At 38.5% G+C, this 19,047-nt stretch overlaps 2 protein-coding genes across 3 annotated transcripts in view; one reads left to right on the top strand and one right to left on the bottom strand.

The window, feature by feature from the left end:
• Window positions 1-8,652: 8,652 nt before the first annotated feature.
• Window positions 8,653-13,843, bottom strand: LOC306864931 (sterile alpha motif domain-containing protein 3-like). Its single transcript, XM_079409233.1, has 8 exons — window positions 13,679-13,843; window positions 12,991-13,183; window positions 12,488-12,646; window positions 11,998-12,085; window positions 11,510-11,665; window positions 11,069-11,275; window positions 10,276-10,442; window positions 8,653-9,982 (listed from the first exon to the last, which is right to left on the bottom strand). Exons 2-6 carry the CDS (start codon window positions 13,134-13,136, stop codon window positions 11,159-11,161), a joined length of 666 nt encoding a protein of 221 aa, XP_079265359.1. The 5' UTR covers window positions 13,137-13,183; window positions 13,679-13,843; the 3' UTR covers window positions 8,653-9,982; window positions 10,276-10,442; window positions 11,069-11,158.
• Window positions 13,844-15,060: 1,217 nt separating this feature from the next.
• LOC306864924 (metallophosphoesterase 1-like) overlaps window positions 15,061-19,047 on the top strand; it is a 146,310-nt gene continuing 142,323 nt past the window's right edge. Inside the window, exons 1-2 of one of the 2 annotated variants that reach the window (XM_079409222.1) lie at window positions 15,061-15,616; window positions 15,967-16,075. In XM_079409222.1, coding sequence (XP_079265348.1) covers window positions 15,390-15,616; window positions 15,967-16,075 — 336 coding nt within the window. In that variant the 5' untranslated portion in view covers window positions 15,061-15,389. The remainder of the gene's footprint in view (window positions 15,617-15,966; window positions 16,076-19,047) is intronic. The other variant, XM_079409221.1, reaches the window with a different exon arrangement.

Raw genomic sequence — 19,047 nt, 5'->3', positions numbered from 1 at the left:
CATCAAGGATCATAAGCAGACGCTACAGGTTTCACAACTGATGAAGGTGTTTGGATAGACACCTAAATGTCTTGTTAAGCTTTTTATAGTCCACTAATTTTAATTAAAAAAATTATTTTTGGAATTAAACTGAATTGTCTTTTTAGAGGTAAAGTTTTCCATTAAATAAAACAATGTTTTTTTTTTTTCAATTTGTGGTGTATGTTACGAATCTGGTTCATGGTCCGTTCATTCACCACCAGAGGTCACTCGCTCTCCACATGGACTCTTGCACTACACTAACTGTTGCACTTCACTCCGGACTACAGTTCCAATCATCCATTGGGCTGATGACACACACACACACACAGCTGAATGCACTGATTACACACATACAGCTGATTGCAATTAGACATGCTTTATAAGCCTTGGACTTCCTCTCTCTCAGGGCTGAGTAATGTTCTGCGTTTATCGCTCTCCCAGTGAAAGCTGCTTTACGGAGCCATTTCCTGTCTTAATTTCTAGTTTCTAGTTCTAGTCTTAGTTTAGTCTCATTGTGTTTCTTGATTTCCTAGTTCCTGATTCTTGCCCACATATTTTGGATTAACCCTTTGCTTGCTGTTTCGGACAGTGTTTGCTCCTCGCCTGGTCTTTTGCTCACGTTTACGGATACCCCTCTTGTCTATTACACCTCTGGATTACGTTTGCTGTCATCTGACTCAAGCCCGTTTAGGATTGCTCTTCTGTCTTGCCTGTGCCATACCTGTTTGCTGTTGTTCGACCCTGCCTGTGTTTTGACCATGTTTCATAATAAAAGCTTGCACTTGGATCCGCTCGCCTCACGTCTTGTTCTCCCTGTTACAGAATCCAGTGGCTTTTCTAATGGACGCTTGCCAGGTATGGACCCATTCGATCAGCTACTCGACCTGCGACAAGGGAGTTTATCCATTGAGGAGTATGCAACTCAATTCTGTTATCTTATAGAGTACCTTTTGATGAGGTCTTTTTAAGAGACATTTTCAGTTTCGGACTAAGTGAGCCCATAAAGTTATGGTTACCTGAGGGGAAGTTTAATTGTAGTTTAAAGGACTTTATGGACTATGCTTTGCTGTGTGCTGGCTCTTTGTTTACAGTAGGTGTCGTGGATGAGGAGCGCGACACCGTGTCTGTGACTAAAATGGCTGACGCACCAGCACGCACTCATAAAATGGCGGGCACAACAACGCACCGTCATTTCTCAGCTGATCCTCATGAATCAAGTCAAGTCACAGCTGCTATTTATGAGTCAAGTCAAGTCACTGTTGATCATAATGAAGCAAGTTATAGTTGATCTTAAAGAGTCTTGTCACGTCACCACAGATTGTCCGGAGTCTCGTCACCTCACAGCTGTTCATCCAGAGTCCTATCACTCCCGTCTGTTGCACCCGGATATTCAAGGTCAGTCCTTCGATATCCCAATCTGGTTTCTAGTGTGAAAGATGCATTGCTGGTGTCTGCACATGCAGCTGGTTTCCCAAACCCATTCACTCTAGCACTTCTGTTCCTGAACTAATTCTCCTGTCTGAAGCCCTTCCCGTGATTGGGATCGCTTTGTGTTGCATTTGGGCTGTGTACACCACCACAGAACTGCCCGAGGTGGTGACGTCCACTATGATGTCTCCAGAGGTGACAGCTGGTGCTGCAGAACCTCCTGAAGCGGCGGTGCTCGCTTCAGCTCCTTGTATGGTGGTGACACCCAGCAATGTACTCTCAGCCTGTCGTGTTGCGGTCAAAGAGACTGTTACTGCTGTAGAACCTCCAGAGGTGGCGGCAACTGCTGCAGAACCTCCGGAGGTGTCAGTGGCATCCACTCATGAACCCTCGCCCTGCCCTGTCACGGCTATGGAGGCTGTCAGTGAGCTTTTTGGCTGTCCTGTCATGGCTACGGAAGCCACTTATGAACATTTGTCTTGCTCTGAACTGGCCATGAAGGCCAATTATGAACTATTGTCCCGTCCCGACCTAGCCGAGGAGGCTACCTTTGAATTCTCAGCCTTGTCTGTCACACCCAAGGATGCGGTCTGTGAAGTTCCTGTCTGCTTTTCTGCAGCTACAAGGGCTGTTCAGGATCTCTCATCCCTACCTACGACATCCGTGGAGGCCTTAAATGAACCTTCTGTATGCCCTGTTAACCCCATCATTGCCAAAGAGACCGTTATTGAACAGTTTGTCTGTCCCCTTCCAGTCAATGAGTAAAATTTTGAATTGTCTGCCCGGTCAGTTGTCAACAGGGAAAATATTGATGGACTTCCTGTGTTCCCTGCCTCGGTCCTTGGGACCGTGTATGCTCTTTTTGTTTTTTTGTGTCTCCGTTTTCCCTAGGTCCCAGTCTCTACCAGGGGTTTCTGCTCCATCTGCTCTGCCATGGTGGTCTTCTGCTCCACCGTGGTGGTCTGCTGTCTACCTCTGGTGGTCATCTGCTCCACTGTGGAGGCCTTCTGATGGAGGACTTCTATTCCATCTGCTCCGCCCCGGTGGGCTCCGGTTCAGTCTGCTCTGCCCTAGTGGGCTCCATTTTCACCTGCACCATCTTGGTGCCCTTCAGCTCTACCTTGGGGGTCCTCGGCTCTGCTCTGGTGGTCCTCGGCTCCGCCCTGGCTCCCTGTTCCATCGATCCTGCCTCTGTTTCCGGGTCCTCTTCCTGCACATGGACCTGGCCCTCCATCCCTCCCCCTGTTCTGCCTCCGCTCCACCACCCTCCTGGACTGGACTTTGATTTTAGGAGAATCTGGAATCTGCTCCTTAAAGGGGGGCTCTGTTACGAATCTGGTTCGTGGTATATACGAACGGTACGGTGGTCTTCCGTTCATTCACCACCAGAGGTCACTTGCTTTCCACATGGACTCCTGCACTACACTAACTGTTGCACCTTACTCCGGACTACAGTTCCCATCATCCATTGCACTGATGAGACACAAACACACACAGCTGAATGCACTGATTACATACATACAGCTGATTGCAATTAGACATGCTTTATAAGCCTTGGACTTCTCTCTCTCAGGGCCGAGTATTGTTCTGCGTTTATCGCTCTTTACAGAGCCATTTCCTGTCTTAGTTTCTAGTTCTAGTCTTAGTTTAGTCTCGTTGTGTTTCCTGAATTCCTAGTTCCTGATTCTTGCCCACATATTTTGGATTAACCCTTTGCTTGCTGTTTCGGACTGTTTGCTCCTGCCTGGACTTTTGCTCACGTTTACGGATACACCTCTTGTCTAGCCCTCTGAAGTATGTTTGCTGTCGTCTGACTCAAGCCTGTTTAGGATTGCTCTTCTGTCTTGCCTGTGCCATACCTGTTTGCTGTTGTTCGACCTTGCCTGTGTTTTGACCATGTTTCATTTACATTTATTCATTTAGCTGACGCTTTTATCCAAAGTGACTTACAATTGCTATATATGCCAGAGGTCGCACGCCTCTGGAGCAACTAGGGGTTAAGTGTCTTGCTCAGGGACACATTGGTGTCTCACAGTGGATTCGAACCCGGGTCTCTCACACCAAAGGCATGTGTCTTATCCACTGCGCCATCACCACCCATAATAAAAGCTTGCACTTGGATCCGCTCACGTCTCGTTCGCCCTGTTACAGAATAATTGCCTACATTTTATAGTGTTTCATTGTTATTGGCCAAGGGAAGTTTAGACTTTTTTTATTTATTTTTTCTCAAATTTTGAATGATTTTATGGTTTATTATTAAAGGGAGACATATGGAATATTTAAGCTTTTAGAGCAATCTAGTTTAATGTTTGTCAGCTCTATTTTAGATATTTCCATAGCTAGTTTTGGACAGATTACCCATTTTGTATAAGGTATAGACCTACTTAATGAACGGGTCCAGACTGGATATGGGCCGGATGAGCTACTTCATCAATGGGTCAGGATCGGGTCAACAGGTCCACTCCTCTGCCACTTGAACACCTTTTTTGTTTGTACACATTCGTTTTACATTTCTACAAGCAATACCTCCAATTTTATTTTCATTGATTTACAGCCATGGGGAGTATAACAATCCTCCATACTTCTAGCTGATTTCTCCAGGTATCAACTTCCTTGGAGTAGTTGCTGACCTGACCTGCTCTGTGCTTTTGTTGGTGCTTTGTTGGTGTACGCCACAACAGCTTCGGACTGACTACACTGGATGTGTTACATCACTTTAATGATTGGAAAATCCATTTGTCCTTCTCGTCACAAACAGCGCAAGCTCTTGGAGTACATCTGTACGTCAGAAATATACCGGGGCATCACTTTACTGTTCGCATCCACTGTAAATAATATATATAATGGATTCTATATTGTTGTCTGTTATCGAGTCGCGCCACACTGCTCTACTCGCGTCCGAAGAAGACATGGAAGCGACACGGAAGCAGCCGGGCAGCGCCGCTTGTTTTGCCCAGGGATGAACCTGTGAGAGTGGAAGAGTTCCGGAGAACATCTGCGCTGTGTGTCGATGCACCTTACGAGAGAATAAGACCTGCAAGCAAGGTAAAAATATATGTACGTTTGTCTGTGTGTTTGTGTCAGATTTTTGCACACCAGTTTAACCTAATAACATTTACTCGTCAACATGGCGATTACAGAACTTTACCACGGTAAAAGGCGCTGTCGTTTCAAACGACTTTTGTCAGCTTACTGAATTAAGTTACCGAATTAAAATGATTTTTAACGAGCAAGGCTCATCTTATATTAAGATTAGGTTAACTAATGTGAAATTTACTTCAAGTGCTAGTAGTTAATGTTGGCCAGTAGCCTATTGAGAAAATAAAATTGTAAGTTTGCTAGGTTAAACTAGTTTTATGGCTAGCTGCCTTTCTAGTTTTAGAATTTGTTATAGTTTTTAATGGTGTTTAAGATTTACTGCATTTTTTGTATTTGTGTTTTAAAGGCAACTGCAATGAAACATCAAGAAAGACGCAGAGCAGCGCTAACCACCCTGAGACTGATAATTCATGGTAAGAGATCAACTATGGTTTTGGGAAGTTTGTGTATTCTATATGAGGTTTGCCTTTTAAAAGTGTGCCATTTCTACTTCTTGTTTTTCAGAGAAGACATTTCTGTCACTTACAAAGTGGATGGTGAGCAAAGGTGGTGGCCACGTTTTGGAGCAGCACCTGGGTTTTGCAGATGGCTATGTATTCTTTGGCTGCTTGCCTTTTTCCCCCATTATGTTTCTGTTGCCTAAAGAGTCTTTGTGAGGATAAATCTAGAGGATACAACATAATGCACTGTTCCAGCATTGGAAGTCTGTATTTTTAAGTGTTATACGTGCGATGTTTTAAATAAAGAATTTGATATTTTATAATTATTGTGTCTGTTTTAATTGAATGCCAGTAGTACCTATGTAGAGTAAAAATAATATGAATTCTATATAAAAATTATAAAATCTAATGAAATCTATATTAAAAATAAATGAATTACAGTAGTATACTGATGAATCGGATTTTATTTACAGTAATTTGCTGTAAAACAGTACAGTTTGCAACTGTAAATCAAATACAGTTTGTTACTGTAAATCTTAATTACAGTAACGTACTGGCAACAGTGACAAAAGTCATGGTCTACTCTTTCAGGTAAATTTTTGAAGTGTGGATCCATGCATTAAATGCGTCATTACGCAGAAAATATGAGCAGAGTTCTCCACATGACAGACCCATGACTGGCAGATCAACAAGCTACTTCTTTTCTCTCCAATATGGTAGGAAGTTAAATTAAATGAAATGTGGAGGATGTTAACTGTGTCAAAATGATTGACAGGCCATTTTACAGATGCAACAGAGTGGTCCGTTAAAGACGCAGTTGTGTGACGTGATAGTATGTCCCAAAGCTTGCGTACTCTTCTCCTACACACTTAAAAGCGTGTACTTTTTCTTCACCAAAAGATTACATACTTTAAGGGCGTAGTATAAGTAGGCACATTGGGATGCAGCATGTGTAACGTTATGGAATAAAATGTTGACCAATGAAGAGGTAATAACAACTGTCAAGCTTTGGGGTGTTGATCGACTCCATCTGCGTTTTGATTATCATTCTGAATCTAATTCATAGTCTTTTTTTCAGCTTTTTGTTCAAAATGTTGTTTATTTCTTAATTTCTTTATTTATGAAACTTACCCACATTCAAGTGTTTAAAAAAAGAATGCATGAAACTAGAATAAAATGTTTTTGTTTACAAGCAGAGACCCTGTTCTTTCTTTTGATGTTTTGTATGTTCAGATATTCATATAACAAAATATATAATTAATACCTAAATAGGGACATAGTAGTATACTTAAAGTATGATGTAAAGTTCACTTAAAGAAAACTTACGAGTATACTTGCAGTATAAATCTACTAAACTAGTATTTTAGTTAGACTATACTTCAAAGTGTACTAAAAATGTTACTACAAGTATTTAATTAGTAAACTTATCAGTATACCTATAATTTCACGTTTAGTATAGTAGCAGTACAAGCTAAAAACTTTGATGTAAACTAGTTATGTACTCAAAGTTTACTACTGTTATACTTAAAGTATACTTAAAAGTATACATTCATATACTAAAAAGTGGGCCAATTTAGTCCCAAGGAGTATTGAAATAGTACACTTACAAGAATACTACTAGTACACTGATATTTGTACACTTACTACATAAAGCATACTTAAAAATAAACTTTACTTAGGTATACTTAATAAAATAAACTTGAAGTATACTACTTTTTGGTAATGGCTGTGCTGAGTTCCTGCCACTGCACTCTGCTGAACTGGAATGGACTGTGCTTCCCTTAGTAGAGGTCCTCTTTACCTGCTCTCTAGAGTCTAGACAATGCAACATTTTGGTTTCAGGATTTTTATTTATTTTTAAATAAATATACATAAAAAAAAAAAAAACATAAAAAAATCCAAAATAGAATAATTCCAGCATGATTCACCAATGCATAATTTACTAGCTTAAAAGCAAAATTGGATGATTGATGGATCCCTTGTTGCATGAAACTAGTTTATTAAATATTAAAAATATATTGTGACTACAGGCTATAAGTTAGTGTTGGTGGGGATTTTTCAACAATTTCATTGCAGGTTACATTATGCCAGCAGGTGTCGGCAAACAACTCTATGAGTCAGTATACCATTTAATGATTTCACTCAAAAAGGCTGCTATATTCAGGAACAAATATGGTTATCACTTTGTCAGTCATTGCAATTTCAAGAGTCAATCCCGCATTTATATGTGGATGTCATTCCAAAAACTTAGAAGCGTGTATGTGCCAGTCCTAGCAGCTAGAAAAACAAAAGTTTTCTGCAAATTTTAAAATGGACTTATTCACATAGAAAGCGCTCCCGTTATCATCACTAGCAAGCTGTCACTCATCTTAGATCATCGCAATCTCACAAAGTTACGTTATACAGGGTTCCTACACATTTTTCCATTTCAAAATTCCATACTTTTCCAGACTCAAATTTCCAAACCTCTCAGTAGATTTTCAGACCACATTTAACATAAATGGTTCATGGAGCATTATTTTCAGCCCTATATTTGGTATATAACCCAGACATCTGTAAATATTTTTATTTTCATTGATTTTCTTGAAGTGACTACATAAGGTCAGTCCTGTGTCTTGTTTCCCCCTCCTCTCGTGTCCATATTTGGCCTTCCTGTTCCTGTCCTCGTTCCCTGTCCTCATGAGTTGATTTGTTCCCAGCCCTGCGTTTAATTGCCCCGCACCGGTTTCTGTTCTTCCTCGTCGATTTCCCTGTGTTCTTAAGCCCGGTGTCTCCCCATCTCCCATGTACTGTATTGTTCGTCTTTTCCCAAGCTCCTCCTTCTGTGCTTTGGCATTAAATAAACCTGGCTTTTTGGATATCTCCGTGTCTCCTCGCTCCTTGCACCCGGTACAGCGTGACACATACAGAGTTGTTAAAAGAAAAAAATAAGAAAAATATACACACTTTTACATGCACACAAGAAACTTTTTTGTGCCCTCAAGAAACTATTCACATGTTAATAGGAATGTTTTGCATGCTTACGCATTAGAATTTCTACTTTTATATAACCTATTTCCTTTGTGCATCACTGCTATCTTATTACAAATAAAACGATAGCATTGAAGCACATGAATTAACAGATCTACCTGCTCAAAAGTTTGCTTTTCTTACAGTAGTACCGCTAATATCAAGGCCTAATGTCCAATTTAATACATCTTCTGTGGTCGTGGAGAGTCCATGACACGGAATGGAAAGTTCAAGGTTCTATAAAAAGACTGGTACTGTAAAAAAGTGTTTAAGATTTGGCTTTCATTGGGGTAGTATGCCATATTTCAAGGCCTTTAATGCATAGTGGTGGCCAAGAAACCACATCGCGAAATGGGCTGATAGCACAACAGGTGGCTCAGTGTGTATGGTCCTATATGCTAAAAGTAATGGTTTCCTGTGCGCACATAAAAGTCTGTATATTTTTGGTTTTTGCAAAGGTCCTTAAGCTTATGTTATACGGTGCTAAGACTAAAGTGTGAAGAAACCCAAAATTCTTATAACCTGCATTTTGCATAATGAAAATGTGCACCTTGAATTCATTCAGTCATATTTGCATATCACAAAAGAGTCACTAAACAGCTGCCATGAAACCTCACTTCTTGTAAGATGAATTTAATTAAATTCTTAATTTTCTATATAGGGGTTACATAGTCTGGAAATACAAATACTTTTCCAAACCCCGTAGGAACCCTGGTTATAATCAATGAATCTCTTATTTACATTGTGTCTACACTTTTTTTTTTAATAATGAGAGGTTTCGGGAGCATGTAGAACGCAGAACTGGACAAACACTGTATTAAATAAGTATTAATTTTCCTGAAAATACTAGTTAACGTTATCGCACTGGACTCAAACTTACTGACTTTGTGCACATAGGGTACAAGTACTTCACATAAATGTTTTTAGAATTTTCGTAATTTCTTGTGGGTTTTATTTCAGTTTTATTTCAGAAAACAAGTTGACAAAAAGATTGAATCCAATATTTAGTGATAATATAGCATAATGACAGATTTATAAGCAGTTGTTTGGAGTCCGGTCATTTTTGCCCGGGAACACAACGGGCGTGACCGGAGTCCGAACACAACCAGAGGGTTAATATAACAGCCACAGGCCTAAAGTGTGAGCAGATGTTTGAATTGTTGGTTCTCTCTTCTATCATAATTAAACAGGACTTTCATGTTGCGTGTACTGAAGCTCCTCCGCGTGAGCGCGATCTGGCTTCTGAATTGCGCATAGCAAAAATGCATCATAGACAAATGTTTGAAAATTATTGCACATAAAAACAGCTGGCGACATATGTACATGTATGTACTCAAACTTCCGCCTTTTCACACAAGAACAGATATGAATTGCTGTTAAAACTTGTTTGCATACACATTATATGCTCAAATAGTGGTTTATAATTAGAATGTGACTGTATTCTGATATGGTGTGCAGATTCGGTAGCTAGTAATTTAGATTTTGTTTTGGGTGTTCATGCTACACAATTAGAGTAAAATTTTATTTTGTAGTCATTGTGCACAAACATTGTGCTTATGTACTCAAACTTCCGCCTTTTCACACAAGAACAGATATGGATTGCGGTTAAAACTTGTTTCACTGGATTTAAGCAAGAACTGATGAATCTAAAGTAATTTAACAATGGTGGAAGACAAAAAGCAATAGGACCATCCAAGCAAGTCTTCAGCGTAGCAACAATGATGAGGTGATCAGCCTCATTACCACTTTACATACCACTTAAAAGTAATGAAATATTTAAAAGTGGATAAAGTATTCCTTTAAGTGGAGACGTATGGTGTTGATATGACTTTCTATCAGTACATTTGTCAAGTGTATTTGGTGTTATGGAGGTGAACAAAAGAGATTTTAGTAAGCAAGACATACCTCTCCAAGTGTAATAAAGCGATCAATGTTCTCCTTGAAGATGTAAGGCAGAAAGATGAGGGCTGCCCTAAAGTCAATATCTGCAAGACGTGAGATATACTTGATATTTAAACAACATTTTTCTAATTCAGAAGCAGTGCAGGTAAATATAAAGGTCATCACTAGACATTTGGTCCAGTGTAGATGTCAATTTCAGGTAAGCAATTTGAATATAAAGATGATTTTCCCACAAAACCGGTGTTAATTAACACCTCAATTCAAGTACACCGTTTTATGACATAAGAATAATAACAAACCTAAAATAGAATTAAAGACATATTAAGGCCCACGACTTGGAAACACTGTGGTATAGGCATTAACGTTTAATCAGTACCTGGAAGATCCTCAGTAAGAGCTTCTTTTGTCTCCAGGTAAAACTGGAATAGTGGGCATTTCCTGAGCTAGTTGAAGCACCTTCGGTACAATTCAATGAAGACTTCAAATGTATCGCTGACACAAGTTCCCGGTTGCTGGATGGATACGTTCCAACTCATCACACAACTACAGAAGAAAAAACATTAAGCTTTATTCCATACCAGAAATCATCATGCAGCTTGATACTAATCTAAGAAGCAGTACTTAATGGCATATGGAAGATATGTGACATGTGTGTAGACTACATGTTAGTTTTCATACTAAACCATTAAAATTCACATAATTTATTTCCACTGTCACATTTTTAATGATTAATAACATTTCAGTTACATAGTGGTTTTTGCTTGTTTATTAGAGTACAATACATTCACCAAATTTGACCCAATAACTCCTTCCCTGTCATGAAAACTTCACAAGGAATCTCTCCCGGTGCTCTGGTGACTAGCTGGCTTTTTTCCTGCCAGACTTTCAACAACTTTCATATGATTGACACCAGCTTTGTGTCGCGTCCTCGTAAATAATTTTTCCGGTTCGCACGTATCGATTTTTAGGGGCATATGCGAGCAAAATGGTCGCACTGTAGAGCCCTGTATCTGTGTGTTCGCCATTTTGGAGAAGTACACTCCTGGTGAAGTTCTCATTTTCATGACAGGGAATCAAACTTGGTGCATGCATTACACTCACACGGACCAGCAAATAAGAATATACCGTTAAGAATTCTAACTATGACCTTAGGATACATTTTTACTTACCCCGGTGGGTGTCCTTAAAAAAGGGTACTTCTTAACTGTGTCCTCTACGGTCATGCCATTAGCAATCTCCTTTTGCCCCCATGCAAACGTCTACTGCATTCGGTCTCGTACAATCCTGAAGTCAGGTTGCATCTTCTGGTACTGGCTATTTAAGACATTCACATGAGCCTCAATGGAGGATGGATCCTCACCCAGAACACTTGGTGCCTTTATGGGAATTGAGATAGCGAGAGATACACTTACAAACACATCTGACATAAAACTAAACAATAAATTGTCTTGTGTAGTTCCATTGAGTGAACCAATCTTCTATCAATCTGATTGAACTTACTTGACCAACCTCAATTGATAACTACAAAATACGACAGATACATTAACCAACTAACTACAACTTAACTAAGCCTCATTTATTACCAATGCACTAAGCTGGGCATCACTGACCTTGGACACCTTTCTTTGACTGGTCCTCGCTGTTTCTACAAGTTGCTTTGATTTTGTGTGGCCAAACTTCTCCTTACTACCTCTCACTTCACTGTTGTCAACCAGAGGTGCACGCTCCCATTTGAATTTACGCCTCAGAGACATGTGCCATGTGTGCTAATTGAAACAGAAATATTAATTACCAAAGACTGCTCAGGCATGAAAACTGGTCAGGGGTAAAAAAGGTGAGATGGATACGGCAGCAAAAAAATGCTACAAGAGAAAGATACCGACACGTTTTATCCTGTTGTTGACGTTAGCCTACATTACATCCAGGTTGCTGCTACTCGTCTCCATAAATGAACAATTAACCTAGGTAACATTACCTAAGTTAGGGTAACATCCCAAACCCCACTCCACTTTTCTTTTATGACAGACCTGCACATAACATTAAGATGGAATACCTCATGTTAAAAATACGGTGTATAGTTATTTGCTAATGCACTTACATAACCATTTCCCTCGAGATCCTTCAGGAAAGGATATTTCGCAATCAGCATCTTTACAACTTGCACATATTCTGAAGTTGTGGGATACCTACAAGAGAAGAAATGTAAATCAATTGAAGGCCATCTGCCTTGAAATAATCATGCACCAGGACAAACACAATCCATTTTTTTTTTTCAGCATGAATTGTTTCATGGGGCACATATGCTCTACAAAGACTTCAGTTAAAATATTCCAGTTACACCTATAAAAATATTCCCCCCTAGGCAATTTAACTATTTCTGGTGGTTTCCTAGAATCAGATGAAATTTTAATGGAAGTATAGATTAGCCTTAGCTCAACTGCTTTAAGTCTAGGTGACATCTCCTTTTACATGCAGGTTAAGTTAACTTGTTTTAACTAGCTTAGGTTGATACATCACTGACATTCAAGTCTTGCAAATCATTGTATTGCTTTCCCATGTCTAACATTGCCTTCAACACACTTACGTACATTGTGTATTGTGCCACAGCCTCATAGAGAACCCGGATCATTATGTGTCTATCCTTTGGATTTTTCTGGCATGGTTCTTTGTTGTCTAGTTTTGTTTGTAGGTAGCTGGGGAATGCTGGAATGTCAAAACTACCAGGCAGTCTCACATTAGCTCCATTCCTGTAATATAGATTTTTTTTACTTTTAATTTTAGGTGTAAATCAAATTAACAAACAGTTTACACTGCCAAGACCCTTCCAATTAATAGGTTACCAAACAATACGTAAAGTGCAGGCCTGCAGTCTTTGATAATATATCTTAAATCCTTGCAACAGGTCAGGTATGAAAATTCAGGTAGCCTGAATTAAAAAAAAAATGCAATGTCTGCCCCAAATATTAACTGCTATGAGGACAATAATTACTAGAACAAAAGTTATGGTACTAGTGTTCTTAAGCTTTAAGTTGGTCACTAAAGCTAAGATGAAACTTGGAAGATGCTTTGAAAACATCATACATTCACTAACCTTGGTATAGCTGAACTAGATTGCTGGCATTCCTCTGGAGGCACAGGCTCTAATGTCAGCGTTACTACTGGCTCTTTCAGCTTGCATACAAACTGGTTGAATTTGACCTGCTTCTTAAAAGATCCTTGAAACAAGTACGATACCATAGTCTCTGTGAGGCCACAGTCAACGGTTTCACCATCCACATCATTAACTGAAAGAAAGTAAACATAGGGATATGAAACAGCTGTACACTTGACTAAAAAGTTATCCAAACAAAATGAAATAATTTGACCAGCACATAATAGCAACAACATTAGCTTTGTGGCCAATGCCCATGTTAGGTTCGGTGAATGAATATACACGATATAAAAATAAATAAAACTCGCGTGCAAATTAATTAACGTTAATGTAATGCGGAACTACTGTTATGCCTTGTTCAGACTGGCCTATGACGCCACCAACTGTCAAGCTTATGCACAAGGCCCGGTCATAGTTTAAAGTTCTGAAAAGTCCTCTGCAATCCTAATAATTTATAATATTAATATTAAAAAACATGGCCTGACCAGCCAAGGAAAAATTCGGTAACATTCCACGTTTCATCCACTAGCAGAGGACATATACAATTTGGCGGGGTAACATTAGCCCGTTAGCATTGGCTACCACAAATATTTTGTCAAATAAAATGGCATTTAAAATAAAAACTTACCTCTGAATCTCTGGGCTTCGACGTCGGTTACTTCTATGCCTGCTTCTGATATTTTTTTGAAGGACCTCCTCGATTGAAAGCCCTGTAAGAACCATGAGTAACCGTATGACTTCTTCTCCACGGATTGCCGAAAGAAAGACTGAGAACTAAGTCGCGATCGCGAACTGGACTGGACGACGTTCTCTTAAATTGAGATTCAAACAGCCAATCGGGGCTGGCTCTACATATTTGACACATCTTTCCACCAATCAAAAGTAGTGAGCTGGCAGTCTCCGTTCCTGCTCTCTCCAGTAAATTAGGGAGGGATAATGTACTCAGGCTCTGCAATGCAAAAATGTTTCTGATTAAATAAACTGAGAATCAGTCATTTGTGTGTTTATGTGTGTTGTTTTTCATTTACATAATCAATATAATATTATAATTTATCATAATTTCATATAATGATTTAATATCAGCAAACTGACTTACAAAACTTGTATTTCCTTTATTTCAAGGCTACTCAAATATAGTGATAAGTTAAAATCTACCTTAAATAATTAAGGTGTCATTAAAACCTTTAAACAACTACTTTTATATAAATAAAAAAAATTGGCTTAGCAGAAGCTCTCTCTTGATATTGTACCTTAACCTTTAAAAGAAACGGTACATATATGTACCTTTTAATGCTGGGGAACATATATGTACCTTTTTGACCCTCAAAAAGGTACATATACCTTGAGGTCCAATAATAAGCCCTATGGGGTACGTTAGTGTAGATTGTACCTAACCTTGGGGTACAGAAATGGACTCCTACTGTACCCCTATTTCTGAGAGTGTAGCTTTCTTTTCCCAAGTGGAAGTTTATTACTCTCCATTTTATTGCATTTTAAAGAGACATGACAACTAGTTAAAAATATACACATGAATGGTTGTAAATAATGAATTCACGAAATGTACAGCACCCTAACTGCTTAAATTTAACCAGATGTGTAATTCATATATATATATATATATATATTTTTTTTTTTTTCTTTTTTTTTTTTTTACTAAAATAATAATATCTTGGGGATACCCCCAGCAACCCATCAATTCGAGCATTGGTGACCCCGTCATTGCCTTTCTTTGATGACGTTCCAGGGCATTCCAAATGAGCGATTATTTTCAGAGAAGTCCACTTCAACGGGTATCCCTCAGGGAGCAGTGAACACTACGTAGGTACCCTGTCAGTCGGAACGCACCTTAAGTGAACCGAACATCCTTTTAATCACCAACCTGAGACTTACATCTTGTAAAATTGGACATAATAGGACCTCTGTAGAGGAAAGTCTTGATATTATGACTGACCACTGGATGGCACTCTTCAAGCGCGCAGGGAATGTGATCAATTGGTACTGTGTCCTTTCAGATGTTCACTGTTCAGCACACGCGCGCACAGCTGTGACATTTGTCTAGCAAAACTGCTCTTGACAACGTCGCTGCTTCCGCTGAGAGGATTTTAAAATCGTGATCTGCCATATGCTATTTTTCCTCATTAAAATATACAGCGACCGTATGAGGAATTATATTGCAATGCGTCTTCCGTTTTGATGTTTGTTTATAAAAAAATTAAATTTTAGTGCGAATGAAGCCTATAGGTGGATGTTGCCTCAGGCACGTTACAGACGAATTTTCTTTTTCCAGCGTATTTAACGCGTGTATTTTGTACTTTTGATGTAAAACTCTGGTTAGTGTAATGATCTCGATGCACGGATCTAGTGGTAGATTAGCTGTGTCGCTGATACTCACGTTTGTCAGCGTGTTTGTATTGTGCGAATATGTCATTTATTATCCTGTTATTCTGCGATGTTCATGGCCTCATATTGAGACTGTAAATTCACATTTACCTTTACGGGCGTTATTTCTCTCCGATACTCACTTACTAGGGGCCATCGAAGGACACTGGCTCGACAAACTCAGAAGGTATGGATCTGGTGTCTCAAAATCGTACAATATGTTTATTTAGACACACTTGCAAAATGACGTGCCGTGGTAGTTCAATGTTTTTGATATAATCACTGTACCATGGTACTGCTGTAGTAGTTTTGTTAAGGGCAGAACATAATTAAACAGTACACGTCAACTAATCATAAACTGATCAAATAGTTCATAGCTAGGAATGTTTTGATTTGTTCCAGACATGTTCACTGGCAGTTTTTTTTTTTTTTACTTGAAAGATTTACAAAGCCATTTTTGTACATTGTGCAAAAAGGCATTTTAGAAACCATCAGCTCTGCATTTTTTGTTAAGAATATTGTAACAATTTTTCACAGAGAATGGCAGATGGAAAGGGCGTTCCAGACTTCTCTGTGGCTTCTAAATCCAGAAGTTGTCTTCATTTTAGGAGATGTATTTGATGAGGGCAAGTGGAGCTCCAGTCAGGTACAGTAAATGGTACAATTTACAACCAACCAACCAACAAACAAACAAACATAAAGCAGCAGACAATTTGTCAGAGTTTGCAAAATATGAGTCGTTATGCTGTGTCATAGGCCTAGATAATAGATAATAGCACACATACTGTATTAGGCCTGTGTGCACGTGTGTGTGTTTGTTTGTTTGATGTGACTCATTATGAAAAATATCTTACAGATTTCTATACAGATTTTTATATTTTGTAAAGTTATACTGTCAAATCAGTTTGTCAAGTTGTACAGCACTTTTCACAATGCACATTGTTTTAAAGCAGTTTTACAGAAATGCAAGATGTTGACATCGGTTCACATATGATTTTGCTACTGTGCAGCACATTTCTTTGTGAAATTGATTGTTTTGGTCAAATAATAAAAATAAAGTGAACTTTTAAAACAAATCCCAAATCAAATAAACAAATGAATAATACAAATAAAAGAAACCTCTTCATATAAACAAACTAAGGATTTTCCCTTTTTTTTGTTTTTTTTTAAGAAATATCATGTCCACATTTTCCAGCAGAGAATGTACCTTATACAAAAAATGCATTTGAAGCAAAAACAGAATTTTCTGACTTTAGCTTTGTGAAATCATGCTACATATGTGAATGCAATTCACTCTCTGACAGTAGGGTTACTGTCACAATGTCAGTTTTTGGGATTGACAACCGCATTTTCTTTACTGGTGTGAGTCTCCGAAATGTCCCGTTCACACAGCAGCTTGCAGTTGTGTTTAGAATACTGTCTGTATGAACACGCAATTAAGCCCGTATTCCTTACCAGTAACCATAGCGACAGTGACCAAAGTAAAATCAAAGATGGCGACGTCCATTAAACTGAAAGTTTTATCACTTTCCGACACGACAAGAGTCCAATCGAGCCACAAGTTCTTTCACCAAATCTTCATTAACCGACAGCAGCTTTTAAATTTGGGTTGAGAGTGGCGCATTTGAATCACGAACAGAACACAAAACTAATGGGAGTGGCTCCGGTTGAAAACTAACGGGATCTAAAACTTTCAGATGACACGCAGCTCATTTCTCAGTCACTGTAAGTTACCGAAAACACGCACAACGCGGTAGACGCACGCGCTGTCTCGCACTGTATGAAGTGACAGACAACTAGTTGTCCAGTCCTGTTCCGTTCGCACAGTGCGTGTGTTCCGAGAATGCAGTTGTGAGTCCTGAAAATTTACAGGTGTGAATTCGCTTACAGAATACGGTTGTCACACCCGTAAATAACCAAACTGTGTTTGAACATAACCGTATTAAAGACTCAAATACAGGACACAACCGTATTCTGCTGCTGTGTGAACGTGGCATAAGTAGTGCTTACGGAACAGCAGCAATATTTCTGTTGTTTTCTTTGGTTACCGCTGTGCATTTAAATAATTTCTGTGCATTTTATTTCTCTCCAAACTGGCTCTGGTTGTGTGTGTCCCTCAGATTCCAAATTTTCAAATAGTTGTCAAGTAGGCCAAATATTGTCCTATCATAACAAACCATACATCAATGGGAAGCTTATTTATTCAGTTTTCAGATGATGTATAAATCTCAGTTTGGAAAAATTTACCCTTATGACTGGTTTTGTGGTCCAAGGTCACATATGTGGATTTTCTACGCGAGGTCGCCCTCTGGCTTCCAATATGAATGAAACACACATTACATGTGTTTATAGCATTAAATCCATAAAAGTAATACTTCTGTCAAAAGAAATTTGAAGTAGACAAATGATAATCCGTGTTTTTCTACAGTGTTTTTTTTTTTTTTTTTTTTTTTGTTTAAATAGCATTTTAAATGTTTTATATATATATATATTAGGGCTGGTAATTTAATGCGTTAATTAATTAATTATGGTGAAAAATAACGTGTTAAAATTAACGCATTTGGCGCGTTGGTTTTGAAGTGGTGCTGCACAGATCGATCGGTGTATGACACAGTACCGCGAGAGCGATTCAAAAGCATAAGGAGCCGTCTGCTCTCTATAGCTCTTGCTTGTACTTTGATGTCACACACCGATCGATCTGATGGTGATGACCCGCTTCAAGTCAAACAAGCCTAATGATTCAAAGGACCATTCATAAAGAGAACCATTTACTTCACTCTTGAATGAATCAGTCATTTGAATAAATCAAATGAATGAATAAATGACTCGACTTAATCATTAAGACATTTACCACCACCTACTGGCAGTTTTAGTTTATTATTTAGAGTATCTATCGAGAGTATTTCATTAAAGAAATAATGTAATAATAAAATTAATAAAATAAATTATTAAAGGTATAGTTCACCCACCCAAAAGAGCATATGTAATAAATTTTATCAAACAAAATATTTCTTGCTGAAGCTACTTTTTGTAATGTCTGTTTGATGCTTTACACAATAATGACTGTAAATGATCTACTGTGAGTAATTTCTCAGCCAAATTTGATGTGTGATTCATTTGCGATTAATTATATTAATTAATCGCCACATCATGTAATTAATTAGATAAAAAAAATTTAATTGCTTACCAGCCCTAATATATATATATATATATATATATGTGTGTGTTTGTGTGTGTATTTTTTTCTCCATTGTCACCATGTGAATAATGTCACAATTTTTCTCAGTAAATATATTTCTAAAGGTGCTGTTGACATGGAATTTTCACCAGATGTCGGTAACATACAAAAAACAAAAAACAAATAAGTTCAGAACAAATAAGTTCAGAAATTAAGTTATGTGTATAATAAAGTGGAATGACAGTATTGAAAACCTGAAAAAAGGTGCAAAAAGGGATAGAAAGCTAATCAGTAATTTCACTCACTTTTTGGTAAACTGGGCTGATCGACACACACACTGATCGATTGCTGATCAATTGCTTCTGTCTGTCCCTGTTTGTCATGCTGCGGAGAGGTTTGTGATTTATAGCTCCGTGTAGCTTCGCTTTTCTGTTGAATCT

Source organism: Barbus barbus (genome assembly GCF_936440315.1).
Source record: "Barbus barbus genome assembly, chromosome: 46".
Classification (NCBI taxonomy): Eukaryota; Metazoa; Chordata; class Actinopteri; order Cypriniformes; family Cyprinidae; genus Barbus; species Barbus barbus.
This window is presented reverse-complemented; position numbering and strand designations above follow the sequence as displayed.

Excerpts from the sequence above, each read along its gene's own strand:
- LOC306864931 (XM_079409233.1), bottom strand. The coding sequence starts at position 13,136 with ATGGTATCGTACTTGTTTCAAGGATCTTTTAAGAAGCAGGTCAAATTC. Across the intron at positions 12,086-12,487 it reads GCTGTGGCACAATACACAAT|GTATCCCACAACTTCAGAAT; the intron begins GTACGTAAGTGT and ends CTTCTCTTGTAG. Across the intron at positions 11,276-11,509 it reads GTCAAAGAAAGGTGTCCAAG|GCACCAAGTGTTCTGGGTGA; the intron begins GTCAGTGATGCC and ends ATTCCCATAAAG.